General features: G+C 36.2%; 1 protein-coding gene across 1 annotated transcript; it reads right to left on the bottom strand.

Annotated features, from left to right (window-relative positions):
- Nucleotides 1–436: 436 nt before the first annotated feature.
- On the bottom strand, nt 437–15,657 carry RAD17 (RAD17 homolog (S. pombe); the record flags this gene model as incomplete). The annotated part of the gene is made up of 16 exons (XM_010180132.1): nt 437–686; nt 2,253–2,310; nt 4,171–4,291; nt 5,000–5,146; nt 5,648–5,794; nt 6,379–6,464; nt 7,631–7,825; nt 9,302–9,413; nt 9,959–10,028; nt 10,113–10,238; nt 10,333–10,385; nt 11,468–11,604; nt 12,094–12,250; nt 12,944–13,027; nt 14,088–14,366; nt 15,646–15,657. Coding segments are annotated over 16 exons (2,034 nt in total), but the record flags the coding sequence as incomplete, so codon positions are not given.
- Between the last annotated feature and the right edge of the window lies 1 nt (nt 15,658).

The raw sequence follows: 15,658 nt of genomic DNA on the forward strand, positions 1-15,658 counted from the left end.
CAATTTTTTTGAAGGTATGATTAATAACACCTTCAAATGCTGACAACTAGCCAAATGTATAATCAGGAAACACACTGTACAATTGCAAAGTAAATTAAACTGTGTAAAAAATAAAAATAACTTAAGAGTGACACTGCTTATCTGCAGTCTCTTTCAAACTAATTTCAGTCATTTGTTATTCTCTTTTTATTAATATAGATTATTTCATGGCTCAGTAAAGGCAGGCAATAGCTTGTAATTTAGTATTCAGCTCACAGCTGATCCTGCAAAGTTAAGAGGAAGCTGAGTTGTCTTGATGCTGCCACAGCATGCTTTGACTTGGCCTCCTAGCCCACGTAAGTAGTTAAAGCAGTCCTTACATGCAGACCCATACTCTCTTTAGCAAAGACCCTTGGTAATTTATTCAGGCAAGTCAGTGGTTGGTATTTTGTTGTGCTCAGTCACTATCATATTCCTCTATGTTTAATTCATCTTCCTCCATGATTGCTTGAGCTGCAACAGGCTGAGGCTGGCTGCACGGTAGTTCACCTCCACTGCACTGGCTAGAAGAAAGAGGGAATCCATCCAATTCATTCTCTGTCTGCGCAGCAGTCTCCATAGCATGCTTGTCAGCAAGGTCCCGCTCGGAGCTAGCAAACAAGTCTGGTATCCCAGGATCTTTATCAGTCAGTGCTTCAAGCTTCAACCTGTAAAATCAACATTGCAACAGTAAGTTACCACAAAAAAAAGTCTGTTCTCTCACACAGAAGCTGCAATAGAAGAGATCGGCCATGTACCACACAGTACCCACTGATACATGAAGTTAATAATAAAAAATTATAGTTACTGACAAAAACACATCCTGATACCAATTCCATGCACTCTCCTCGATGCCAGTTTTCTTACTACAGTACCATTCCATGAATAAATATAAATGAAAATAAATATTCTTATTTCCATTGACACAGTTGTATATAAGTTATTTTAAGGACTGCTTAATAACACAAAATAGATTATTTTTAATTACAATTCCTGAAGGAAGCAAATGCTTACTGAAATGTCTATCTTTCACTATACTTCCTTTCCAAAACAGCAAACAAATGAGAAAGGATTATTGTGTTTTAAGGGGAAATTTACCCCTCAGATAAAACTCTAAATGACATACATGCAACTTATGAATGCAGACACAAAACATTTAGTAATATTCAATGTTCTGCCACAGACAAAATTAATGGCATAAGGAAGTCTATAATCAATTTGTAAAGTTACAAACACTTTGCGTTAGACAAGGGAGATTGCAAAGAAACATACCTGTTAGGGACATGTTACTTTCCTCCTGACTAGCAATCAAAATGGTTTTTAATACAACTGTTGGGGAACAGCCTTTACCTCATAGGCCAGTAAAGGCAGACCAATACCACAGTGATAAATATGAGATGCTTTGTCAGATGCCCTAACACACTCTCTCTCTTGATTAAGAGATGAGGTAGTCTCATTCCAACTAACTGCTGTCTCAATCCTTTATTAGAAACATCATAATTAAACTTTTTAGATTTCAGAAATACCAAAGTTACAGAAAAGTAGCTGAGGCTCTACTAGTGTACTACTAGTACTACTACTGGTGTAAACAATGCCTATGATTCAGAAGGCTCACTAGAGTCATTATATAAAACGACATGCAACGTTACCCCCATGAGTGCTACACAATCTGTAGGCAGAGCACCAGTTTTGCAGTTGAAATAAAAAGTATTTTTTTCCATATTTAACACCTAAGAGAGAGAGACTTCAGTAGCTATAGTTTCATTTTTAAAAATGCATTCTAAACAAAGGTGCACTCTAATTATCAAATTTGCAAATTAATGTTTTTTGTCATGAAGAACCAATAGACAAAGTGCACTATACTCTCTGCATCAATCCACTTTTATTCTCATGCAAATATTTTTGATTGCAGAAAAAATATTTTATTCAGATAATGCACTGAAGAAACAGTTAAGTCTAGGTCAGAGACCTAATATTTGATACAATGGAAAAGAAAGGCAAACAAGGATTAAAAGCAATACTATAGTAAAGATGTGTCTACTAACATTGTAACGATAAATAGATTTGAACTGGAAAACGTTTTAACAGGAAAAGATAAAATTACCATGCTGCAAGTGAGGGAAAATGTCACATTTTAGATACACATTGAAGATGCTTCTATATGAAAGAGCTCTTTTCCTCAATGTATTAAGAAAGTTTTACTTTCTTTAGGAAAAGACTGAAGTGAAGTTTACCTCTCAAAATGTCTTTTCAGCGGTAGCCTCCCAACATCTTGGATAAAAGCAATCTGAGCTGAGAACAAAGAATCACCAGTGTCATATTGGGTAGACCATAATGCACATAAAGATAAGCATACTGGAAAATAAATAATTCTTAAGTTTAGTCGAGTATTCCTGCATATATTTGAAACATTTTGGATACCAAAACACTGCATGCACATGTATGGAGTTTTTTGTTTGGGTTTTTTCCTTTTCTCCAAATTGTTTGCTGCATTACCGTTACATATTTACAGATTGCCTACACATAAAAACAACCCCTGACATTCATCAACTGTGTATTTATGATGCAGTTATTATTCCATAGCCTACAAAATGAATTCATCCTGACATCAAGGCTTCAGTTGAAACATTAGGTCTTTCATTAGAAGTAAGTAACACAGCATAAGCAACCCAGTTGTCTAAAACATACTTTTTATCTTATGTACCATACAAACTAAGTTTCTCTGGGTGAACTGTCTCCTACTGGATTACCTCAGGTTGCGCATTTTTAATGCACTGCAAAGTTGGATTTTGTTCACTTTAACTGGGAAAGGCTTTTTAAAGCCTTTTAAGTCTATTGATGTTACTAGAAAGGGATGAGTAAGCAATGAAGATCTAGTTAGTATTGCCTACTTGCTTTCCAAAAGTCTTCTGACCAAATCCTCTAGTAGATTTAAAAGAAGTCCTAAGCCTAAGAGAACCACTTAATTAGTAAAGTTTGATAAATAATTAACAAATAGGAAATGGGGAGAGGAGTATGAGGTAACAATTAACACTTGTAAAGGAAAAAAGTTGCCAATGCAGTTCTTCAGAGACCTGTGCTAAGACCTGGGCCATCCAGCACGTTCTTAAACATAATAGAATAGAATATTGTGTCCAGTTCTGGGCCCCTCAGTTCAAGAAGGACAGGGAACTGCTGGAGAGAGTCCAGCGTAGGGCTACAAAGATGATCAAGGGAGTGGAGCATCTCCCATATGAGGAGCGGCTGAGGGAGCTGGGTCTCTTTAGTGTGCAGAAGAGGAGACTGAGGGGAGACCTCATTCATGTTTATAAATATTTAAAGGGTGAGTGTCACGAGGATGGAGCCAGGCTCTTCTCAGCGACAAATAATGATAAGACAAGGGGTAACGGACACAAACTGGAACACAGGAGGTTCCACTTAAATATGAGAAGAAACTTCTTCTCAGTGAGCGTGACAGAGCACTGGAACAGGCTGCCCAGAGAGGTTGTGGAGTCTCCTTCTCTGGAGACATTCAAAACCCGCCTGGACGCCTTCCTGTGCAACCTCATCTAGGTGTTCCTGCTCCGGCAGGGGGATTGGACTAGATGATCTCTTGAGGTCCCTTCCAATCCCTAACGTTCTGTGATTCTGTGATAAGCCTGTGAAAAAAGGGGGTGAAGAGCGAGATGAGCAAGTTTGCTGATGCCACCCAGTTAGACAAGCTAGTAAGGATATGGGCAGACAAGAAAACTGTGCAAGGACCTTAAAAGACTGAGTGAGAGGGCAACATGATGAAATTCAGAAATACTCATATACCAGAAATCCATGCAGTAAAAAAAGGGAAGAATGATTTCAAATCCAACATGAGGACCCCATCTTACACATCTATAAAGCACATATATACCTCACTTTTGCCAAGAGGGATAATTGTTTTAATTCTTTCAATTACCTAAGTTTTAAAAATGTTCTTGATGTTGTTGTGCACCTAACAGGACAGCTTTAATTTTGGCTGTATTACTAGAAATAGTTTTAGATATCAGCTAGATGCACATACCATAAGTAGTTTTTAAACTGAGGCAGCAGCATAGATAGTATTGACATTTTGGATTACAAAACATTTCAGTATGCTTTAATGACAAAAGAGTCCAAGATCAAGAGTTACACTCATCTTACCTTGGTTTCTCATTGGATTTGCTAACATGGCAAGATAAGGCAATAGCTCTGTCTGAAGACATTCAGGTGGTAAACAGAAGCTTGAAAAGAGAGATTTTGCAGCAAGGCAGTTTTCTTGATACTGTTAAGAGTTGGTGGGAAAAGAAACACAAGTAAAAAACCTGATAAATCATTATTAATGTAGTCTGTGCCACAAAAGACACTCTTCTTGCCTGCTGGATGACTACACACAAGCCAAGACCAAAAAAAAAAGACAAGTGGTTAGTTAACATAGATCATAAAAATGGTAAATCCCCTCATTTCAGCCTTTTGCTGTACATTAAAATTTTCAGAAAACATTTATTCCTTGATTATACCCCCCACCACCCATCCAGACCAGTATTTTCTGCCAGATACAGCAAGAAAAGTCTTAGCTCCAGTGTAAAAACATTACAAGAGCTTGGTATCTCATGAAGAAGCTACTTCTGATAAACACACAAAACATAACAGCAGTAATTTGTTGAGCTTACACAACAGCGTAATGTGATCTAAACTGCACAAAAACTTAAACTTACTTTTAGGAACACTTTATAGCACTTCAAGACTAACTGTGTCTCCATTAACTTAAGATTAAGGCTCTCCCAGCAGTTTGCCAACTTGGACACAGGATTCAAACTTTGTCAGAGGCCTCCAATTAAAGGAATAATACAAATATAACTTTTCAAGCAAGTGCTTTTTAGAAGTAGGTTATATCAAAATACGATATTTGACAATTTTAGCACTGTGAGCAAATCTATACTATTCAATTGTCATACCTTAAAAAATGAAGAAAAAAAAATCAACCATTTACCTTTTTATTGATAAAGAACCACTGAGATTTATGTAAAGGCCGGAACCCCATCCCTCCTTGCTGGTGGGCAAAGGCTCTGGACGTATTTGAATGTATCACTCCTCGGGTAGCAACAGATGCACTGTATTCTTCCATCACAAGCCGTGTCTGAGAGAGAAATCAGGCATTATGTGCACTCATGGTACGTTGTGTCTCATTTGAGCTAAAACACACTCTGTAATTGCAGTGACACAACACACACAGAATTTGTTTAGATTACTGTGAAACTTTTACTCAAAGCAGCTCAATGAAATAGCTAGCTCAGTTACTTCAGGGAAAGTCATACAGACTGCAACACATTTTTTAGCATAAATTTGTTCTACTTAAAAAATACTTTGTAGAACATTTTACAAACACTGTAACCCACTACAATAAAATACTGACAGAAGCTGGACAAATAGCTGGACCTGCATCTTTCCTATAGCTGATATACTGTAGCATTCATTAACAATTCACTGTCATGTACCCCATAAGTTTGAAGTGATATAGCTTAATTCTTATTGACTTGTAAGAAAATAACTTTCTACCATTCATAAACAGTGAGAAAATTCAGAAGCTCTATGTCTGAGTATTAAAAAAAGTATGTGCGTATAAAGAGATGACACTTACACTCCAGTTACTACAAAGGACATCAGCAGTGCTCAAATATTCACTGGCTCTCACTACATCATCTATATCAGAAAAAAAGTCTACATAGTTCTGGTGAAGGTATAAAATAAACATGCTTCCAGACATATGCGATTTTTCCACAATATCCTATCAGACAAAAAAAAGGTTCAAGTTTTACACAGTGTATAAGGAAAAGTATTCTATAAAAGTCCTAGTATGTTCAGATGGTTAGGGAGCTGGCACACATGATCTGTGAAGTGATGCTTATACACAAAAGGGGGGATGGCTTGGTCTCAGAGAAGGGTAATGGTGGGGAATGGAGGGGCAGAAGCTATGTCTGCATTCAACTCTCCTCTTAATGAGTGGTAACAGAAAGGTGAGCCCAGACTCCCCTTGGCAATGCACAGTGAAAGGATGAAAGGTAACAATCACAGCTGGCAGCAAAGGAAAGTTCACCTTCCACCACAAGTCTGTCAGTGAGGTGAGAGAACCTCCATCCTTTGAGGTACTCAAACACTACAGATCAAGAGCCTGGGAACCTAATCCAGCTTTGAAGTTAGCCTCCAGAAGTCCCTTCTAGATTAAATCTTCTATAACTTAAACAGACTGAATACATATATATTAAGATCAGTGTCGAAACCACTGTGCTTGAGATTTTGCAGCTTAAGACTTAAGAGTGGTTTGGTTTGTTTTCAAACTGAACTGGAAGCAAGTAGTTATTGCAGGTATACCTCGGGCTGAATAAGCAAGGTGTCTCGACGGTATTCTGATAAGTGAGCAGGCAGCTGAGGAAACTCTGATTCTGATATTGGTTCTCCTAAAAAGGATTTTACAGTCTTAAGTCTCTTAGTATCAGAAATATTGTTACATTTCTGCACATAATTAAAAAGGCCAGAAGAAAAAAAGACACACATTTCAGATTAAATATTCAAAATTTGAGTAACATGAACAAGAATAGAGATGTGTAACTACATGAATAACAGTTTTCACATGTACTGAGTGTCATTTTTAGCAACTGTCAACTCCACCGGTAACTAGTTTACATCATTTTCAGTTCCCAGAAAGCTCTTGATGCAGGCATAAGTACTTAACTGTATAGTCAATGTCATATAGTGAACTAATTTAACCTATTTTCGTATTTCCTCATCTCCCCATTTGTCCTCAGTTGATTTTGGAACTGATATCGTGAACTGTTACCAAAATGTGGACAGTCAATGGCATTATGGATCCTGATTTAGCTCAATGCAGATAGTACTAATTTAACAAGTACCAAATGCTGATTGAATTACAGGTTTTAAGTGTTAGAAAAGCAGTATTGTAACCACACACAAGGAGCAGATACGTTCTGTAGAACCTGAGTGTATAAAAAAAAACCCCAAAAACATACAGTAGTAGTAAACCAGAAAGTATTTTGGAGCGGTGGAAAGGGAGACAGGGTATGACAGAGAAGTGGAAATGGCTTTCATGTCAGAAAGGAGAGAGCATGTATGTCTGCTAAAGGGAAACAAAGAGTTGAGATAAAAAGCAGGGAGGAAAAGACAGCAGTAGTCAAATCCATATACACAAATAAGGGAGTCAGTAGCTATGAGGGTGCAGGGCTGTCCTGTAACCTTTAGGAATACAGACAAGCACAGAACACAACCATGCAACAAAGTATAATTCTGCACAAAGACAAAATGTGCTTTTGTACAAAGCAACAAATGTGGTGGCTATCTATCTATCTGTGTGTGCACAGCAGCACATGGACCTAATGCAACTACAGTTATGTAATCCTATTACACACATGCAGTGCATCTTAATGAAACATTTATTTACCTAATAGATACAGAGAGCTGCAACTACCGTTACCACAAACTTTTATTACTGTTATAAATGACTAAACATGCAAATTAGAGCTAACCCCAACCCATACTTTAGCAAAGCTAGCTATTAGCAGCAGACATGCTTTTCCCATTGCAAGTAAGAAAAAGACTGTTTTCTTACTTTTGCAGTAAATTATTTTCCCCAAAGCATGGAAAAGAAAGATGGAAGCATCTTTGCCACCAATAGCTTGTATCTCCCGGTCTTCTGAAGTATCAGATTTACTTTTCTTTCTTACTTTAGATACCATTGCTGCTTCACATTTTAGTGTGGAGCTCTTTTTATTCCGTGACCAAAACTCCTTCTCCAATGAGCAGTCTATCAATAAAAGCACAAATGCAATCAGGATTAAGTATATGAATCTTTAAAGAGTTTTCTATTATATTGCTAATATTCTAAACAAACAAATTAAAAAGAAAAACACAGGTTATACAAATAGAGGCACTGGAAGAAAAATAATTTATTAGGAAGGCAACCCAGTCACCTAATCTAGCATGCTTCATTCCACTTCTGCATCTGAAGCCACAGTTAATGAGCCAAGTACTTTTTTGAATAATAACTCTTTAAAAAAAGTTAGCACTATTGCTTAGTCCTTCTAGTTCTGATGCATCCCCAACTTGCCTTTCTTAAAAGTTTATTCTTTATAAAGTACAAGTGCAAATATATGTAAATGATATTTCAGTTACATTCTGTTCACTTAACCATTTAACTTCTATTTGCATTATGTGTATAATACCATCAATGAAATATAAGACAGCTAAGAAAACCTTTCATTTAGGCAATTCTTACAATAGTTTACTAATTTCCACAGTGTTCTGAGCATTATGGAATAAAATCCTTCTTCTACTCTACTTTGAAACTCAAAAATATTCACCCACAATTAGATTTAGCAGCAGATGAATGTTCCTTATCAAACTAAGAAGACAACTGTTGAATTCACTTATTTTTAGGTTGCATATAAGTGCTGGCACCATCTAACAGTTCTTAGAATGAACTATACATGCCACAGTACTGCTTTTAAAAATAATAGATTCTGTAACTCGTGTAACATTGGTTTATTAACAATTATTGACTCCCTTTTAAGAGACATAACAGTATGTGTCCTGCTTTGTTTTGATGTTGGACCTTTTAAAATAATACCAAAATATGATTGGAGCACTGTCCAACCAAGTAATTTGAAGACTACTAAAACACTGAAGCTCAGAGTTATTGTATGCACTCAGTAACTTCACAATAGGTCATGCCACCTCACAGCTTTTCAGTTCAACAGCTGTAGGAATGCCAAAGCAAAATTAGTCATTCTAGAAATGCTGTATACAAAGTTGATTGACTATTTCAGAAATGCTTTAAGGGTAGCAATAAGGACATGAAGTATAAAGACACAAGCAATGAAAATATCCCTTTCAAATTAAGGTTGCATCATAAACTTTGATCTGTAAACACATACCAATAGCAAAGATATCAAGAAGAAAAGAGGGCATTTCATTAAATTACATCAACATATACATAGCAGATGTTACTCAGTTTAAAAACTGCATGTAACAGCCATGAAATGTAACATTTACACCAAAAAACCCAAATAAAAAACAAAAAAACCCTCACAAAACCAAACAAACAAAAAAGCCCCCACACAAAAAAATCCCACAATACTTTGTGCCTTCTATTTGTGAACCAGAGCAGCATGCCAAAAATGTTTTGCACAGCTCATCTAGCTCCGTTTCAACAGTGAAACGAGTACCTTTACAGCAAAAATGGTCGAAATACCATTCACTTAAGAAAATCATAGGTATTTACCTTTCATAGAAGAAAACTGAAGACTGTTTATTGCACTTCTTATATCACCTGAACAACCTCTGCAAAGCAACTCCAGAGAAGTTCTATCAAAAGCATAATTCTTTTCTCTGTTCTACAAGGAAAAGCAATATTCAGAGTAGCATGAAGAAGCAGGAAAAGGAGTACTTGAGTATTATTCTGGTTATTTGGACCCACCTCCGATACATGGTTTGAGAACATGGTGAGTGCTCACATGGTCTCTAACTGCTAACTTTAAAACATTTAATCCATTTAAGCACATTGTCACATTTTATATAGCAATATTAAAGAGAATAATGTGCATAATTCTTTGCAAGGTGTCACTCAATATTAGACTTGGTTGTAATCAAAACAGTTCAAAAATAGTACAGAATTTACGTTCATGACCTCTTCTGGCCTTGCTGGATAGAACAAAAATTACTTCTGTTCCTTTTATTTGTTTCATATATGTAGTTTTCTATATATCTTTCCAGTTTGTTCCTTGTTTTCTATTGGGGAGAATTGATGAGGGTTTAGGGGAGTCTGCTATCAAAGATCAAACAAATACAGTAACAAATAAAATAACGTTATTTCAGATACAAAAGTCTGAAATCTTTTGGTCCTAGCACTGCACAGAAGTTACCAGTTTTGACAACTTACCATACTAGCTTCTGTTGCAGCTATTCGATTAAGAACTTTCATCATATTTGTTGGTGCAACAGGCTTGAAACTGTTGAATTTCATTGAAAAAAATTAGTTAGTTTCTGACCTCTCATTTATTTCAATCAAGTTTTAATGAGTTAAAAGATCTTACCTAATATTGGATATACACAACTCCTCTATAATTTCTGTTGGAAACAGTAACCTCTGGTTGCTGTCTCCACTGAAGTTATCTGAGATTATAAATATGAGGGGACATCTACTTGTACAAGCAAATCTCCTAAATTGAAAAATAAGCAAAGTATTACACAAATCAAAATCCAGTTTATTGCCAGTGGCTAAAGCAAGTAAGTTCTTAATTATTAGCAACTGACCTGAGAACTTCATGTAGACTGCTAGGGTCTCGATAGAATTGGTTAGGTATGTCCTATTCAAAACAAATGACCTGCTGTAATTATATTCAGATGTAAATATTCTCTCCCACAGACTGACTGTTACTGCACACTACATTGCTACATACTTTCTCTTCCTAGTTAGCTTGCTTTCAACTAAATTTGAATGCAGCCAACAGTAAAGACAACCGGGGCAGGGGGAAACAAAGGGAAAAAACAAACTAAAGCATAGTATTTCTTTCTTTTATTATGGAAAAAAAAAGATTATCTAAAAAGAAACATTTGCTTTCTGTCTTTGTTTCCCAAGAAACAGGCTTGGGTGATTACATCACCTGCTAGACAGAGTTTTACTCAGAGGAGCAGCTCCACAGAGGAACAGGGCAAGATATGAGAGGACCTACATAAGGAGGTGTAAGTCTCTCCTCATGAATAGAAGCTATGGAAAACTAGGCTTCCTAAATTCTACAGTACACCACATTCTCAACTAGAATTTTTATCTCATCTATTCTTTTTCTTGAAAATGTACAGACAACTTTACTAGAATAACTTTACAAAATTTTTCTGTCAAAGAAAAATGAAAAGGCTCAGAAAGTGCTACTGAGACACACTACTGAATAAGCAAAAATAAAATCTCCTGTAGCTCCTATTACAGCTTAAAAATCCTCAGAGTTTACATCTCTGCCCTAAATAACCCCTTCCAGCATAAGACAAGGAAATGCTAAAATTCAAATGATTCCTAATTGTATTAATTCTCACGCATCAAAATAGTGGAAGTTTTTCCCCTCTTCCTGTTTATATGCATACATACATATTTCAAGAAACCTAATCACACGTAAACATGGGTATGAGTTTTCATTATTGTTTTGATCTGGTTTTCAATACTCCATTACTTATTTCTGTACACAAACTAGTCTCCAATTTCTATTACCTTAGATAGTTTAACTACAGATAGAACGTGGTTCTAGCCTGCTGCAGACTCAACATAATAAAGAACTCATCTGCAGTAAAGCAGACTAACTTTTGGCAACATCAATCCACCAGCTGAAGCTAGTTAGCATACAAATATTATAATAAAATGTATTGTTTTCAAAACAAGATTTCACAAATTTTCACTTACTTCAATAAGAATAAGCTTTTTATCATTTTCTGAGGACTCCCCAAGCATCTGAAGTTTGTTATACTTATTTGCTCTTAATAGAAAATCTTGAAAGAGAGCTGCTTGGGCCTGACTTGGAAACATATGAAAACCTGAGTCTGAAAAAGAAAACTAATTAAAATATGTATTCTGTACTATAGGAAGAAGAATATAAATACCCACGCATGCTATTTTCTCACAGTAGCGATTGAACATCAGTAGCCAAGCCCTTTGGCAAACACATTACAAATACAAGAGGATTTTCAAAGTGCAGCATTCAATTGAGGACCCAGATGACGAGCAACTCATCTATTTTCATTTAATTGGCTCAAATTATATACAGGCTATTACATAGCTCTCTATACTGACCTGAACTGCAAAATATTTTGGAGTAAACACTGTAAAAAAACCCAAAACAAAACTAAATCCTTTTTCAAATAAAAGCAAAAGAAAGATTCTTACTAAACACTGTGGGTCTGGCTTACATGGATGTGGATCTGACTTCATATGTCACAGAGACACAAAATAAAAAAAAATACAGAATTCAAAAATCGCAAAAGTAAATGGAAAAGGAAAAAAACCAACTAAAAAAACCACAAAATACTTACCATGGTCAAACATATTTCTTAATTCTTCTTTTGTAAAGTCTAAAGATATTGGATTGGTCCATTCTTGCACCTGAACACCAAGATCCTTTGCTAATATTTCTATAGTTGCAGTCTTTCCACAACCAGGAGGACCAGTTAGCAGTAAAACAGAGCCAGCCTGTCAGAGGGGAAGGAAATTAAAAAAAAAAGAATCCAAACATGATAAATAAAGACTGAAAGATAACTTAAGATTAATATTGACTGAATTTCTCCTATTGTTTCTCCTGTAATTATCCTTTTAAAAACTAAATTAAATAATCTATGTTATTAATTTACCTGTTGAGTATTGAGGCAGAAAGAGCTAGACCAGAACTCTGAAGGCCTTGCTCTCAATTTTTAATATATCTGTTTATTTAACTTCACACCATGTAGACTACCAACATAATACAATTTGAACTGGAGAATAAGGTCTGAAAAACACTAGGCAAGACTGGTAAATGATGCATGTGTGTAAGAATGCTTCTTATCAATCAAGAGGTTAAAAGCACCCTATTACATCAACTGGAAATTTGCCTAGATACTTAAAATTAATCTCTGAGAGATAAAATGCAGTTCCAACCACACACTGAAGAGGTATGAACTGTATGCTAGAAAATAATATTTCTGAGCAAAAACAGAATCCACCTCTTTGCAGCATAAGCTCTAAACAAATGTAAAAGCTCTGATCTATGTTCTTAACAGATTTCTTATAATGCAATAGATATATAATCACTACCTATAAGTTAAGGTTTTTTTCTGAAATAAAAATAAAACCAAATCCAGCTCGTTTGTGTGGTTTCATGTCTCTAGCTGCTAATTTTAGCAAGATTACCTGCTTTGGCTGCCTCTGAAATACGTGCACTTTCAACCACATTTCCACTTCTTCAATTTTCTTCTTTTGCACAGCAAGATCCTTCTGAAACAAGATTATAATAAATGAAATGCATATACACACCTTTTGGTTTCTAAGACTGTAACAATGCTATTCAAGAATATATGCTAACTAAACCATTGACAGACATGTACTTGTAAATTCCAGTTACTTATATTTATGATATACAGAAGTGCAACACTTAAGGATAATCATTTCAGCCTGTTTCAAATTTTCCATTGCTTGCAGTTGGAAAATAACTAATTATTTATCATTACTAAAGTAATGACTTTACAATCTTGCCTGTTTTTGTCAGTATGCTTTCTAGCTATTGCTGGAGCTGGTACTTTTTAGGCTCTCCTGACTCTAATACTGCATAGGTTTATGGAACTTCTACAGATCTCACGCAACTGACTCATCTTGTCTTGTAACTCAATTCCTCTCCAGAGATGAGTTATTAAATATTTAAATATAAAATACGAGTACCACACTAACTGACATCAACCAGCACTCAGCTCTAAGAGGCAGTTAACACACACTGATACCTTTGAAACACACTGAAAAAGCCATTCCATTAGCAGAACCAGTGAAGATAGGTTTATTACAGATTTGAGTCATTTTTCCTTGAAGCCCTAAGGTACCACAATACCCCCCCTCACAAAGCCATGACTAAGATGCATCAAACAAGCAGGAGACAGAGCAAACTGCAATTAGTCAAGTACTCTGAACATGCTAACAGCCCAGTCAACTGCTCTCCAGTAATATGCAAGATAATTTCTGTTGTCCTAGAAGCTAAACTAGATGACAGCTCCTAATACTTAGCTGAAATTCAGTAACAGGTTCAAAAGTTTAGGAGTGGATGGTCAGGAAACAGCTCATCAGTAGCTTTATCTCCTCAGAAAAGCTAGGGGAAATGCATCTCCTGCAGACAAAGAGCTCACTAAAATCTTAACTACAGGCAGCAAATAAATCAAACTAGTACTTCAACACTGCCCTTATGAAATAAGATATACTTAAAACCTTACAAATACAGATCATGAACAGAAGCGCAACATGTTACACTATAATGTTACTACAACATTAGCACCTAGAATAACTCTCACACCTGAGTTTTGGGTTTGTATCTATCTACCCATGGCTCATCTTGAGACTGGCTCCAGTTTTGTCCGGACTTGTTACAAGGCAGATCTACTGAAGACGACTTCAATCTTTTTCTAGGCAGAACTTTGGTTTTGATACTTTCTGGCACAGAAGATGGGTCTTCCTTCTTCTGCTTCCCTTTTTGTCCAGAATTGCCTTCTAGTGGCTTCACAGGAATGGCACTAGAAGAAATATCTGTGTTTCCAAAGAAGTCATCAAATGAATATGACAACCAATCTGTTACCTGGTAAAATACAAACATTTTGTTATTAACCGCACCTCCGCTGGATTTGGTACAGTTGTCCCTAGAAAACTAGAGATTTTTATCAAGTTTCTATACGAATATCTCATAGATGTGAAGAACTTCATCAGCATATTACTTACTTAGTCACAGATTAAGACACTTAAGCTTTTTCGAATGTGTAAATTAAATGCTGCTTCAGTATTTTAAAAAAGCTACACTTTGCATGTTGTGATATAGAGTACTTTGCAATAAAATGGCAAATCAGAACAAGTTTAAAATTCTACAAATGCATATACAAACAGGAGAAATTAAATTAAAACAGAGATAAGAACAAAAAATAGCATAAGCTTATTTATACCATTTTTATATTAAGGTCATGTTCATGTTGTCTCTGTATAGTTTTCAGTATGTGGCTTTTTTTTCTTTTTTAACATTTACAATGCAGCCTTTTGTGTTTAAAAGTTAGAAATAGGTGACAGAGAAAAATATTTAAACAGCAAAATAAAACCAAGTATTATTATTTGTTTGCTGTGTGAGGAAGCACAGACTGATCTAGAATCAGAGTATCATGAGTCAGAAGTCTGTCTGACAATTACAAGGAATGAAACTGTTAATAGCATCAATATTTAATTTTGGATTTGAGAAATACCCTGCTAGGACAGATGTACAAACTTACACACCAGAGCAAACTTTCAGTCTATCTGTGGTCCCAGTGGTCATACACTCTCCGCTGCTAACAAGTGTACAGCAACCTTTTAGCATAGAATCGTAACAGGCTACATGCAAAAACACACTTCTGTGAAAACGGGAGTAACAGATTAGACACATCATCTCCAAAAAGGTTCTATACAGTTTACACATCTCATAAATTAATGCAACAGACCAGAGATTAAGAGGCATGACCAACTGGGAAAGAGGATTTGTCTCTGCACAGTTTGCCTTTAACGTTATTCTGACAAGAACTATTTTTAGTTAAATTTGCATATTTACCAGCGGGCCGGATGACACCGTTTGAGAGGGTTTCCTTTTTACACACTGCACTAAGTAAAAAAATAAACATCTTACACTTAGGAAAAAACGCAACTGAGAAGGAACTGCCAACACAGAGGCCAAGCAGTAATTATCAGGCCTAAAAATACCGCTAACCCGAGGCGCCAGCCAGGCGCCAGCCTCTTTGCGGAAGCTGCAAGAAGCTTCCTCTGCACAGACCGTCAGCCAGAGCCCACCCCGGGTTGCGGCGCGACGATCGCGAACCCCGAGTCCCTCTTCCGTGGCCTACCTCCGCCGGCGCC

This window comes from Mesitornis unicolor, unplaced genomic scaffold, assembly GCF_000695765.1.
Source record: "Mesitornis unicolor isolate BGI_N332 unplaced genomic scaffold, ASM69576v1 scaffold30582, whole genome shotgun sequence".
NCBI lineage: Eukaryota > Metazoa > Chordata > Aves > Mesitornithiformes > Mesitornithidae > Mesitornis > Mesitornis unicolor.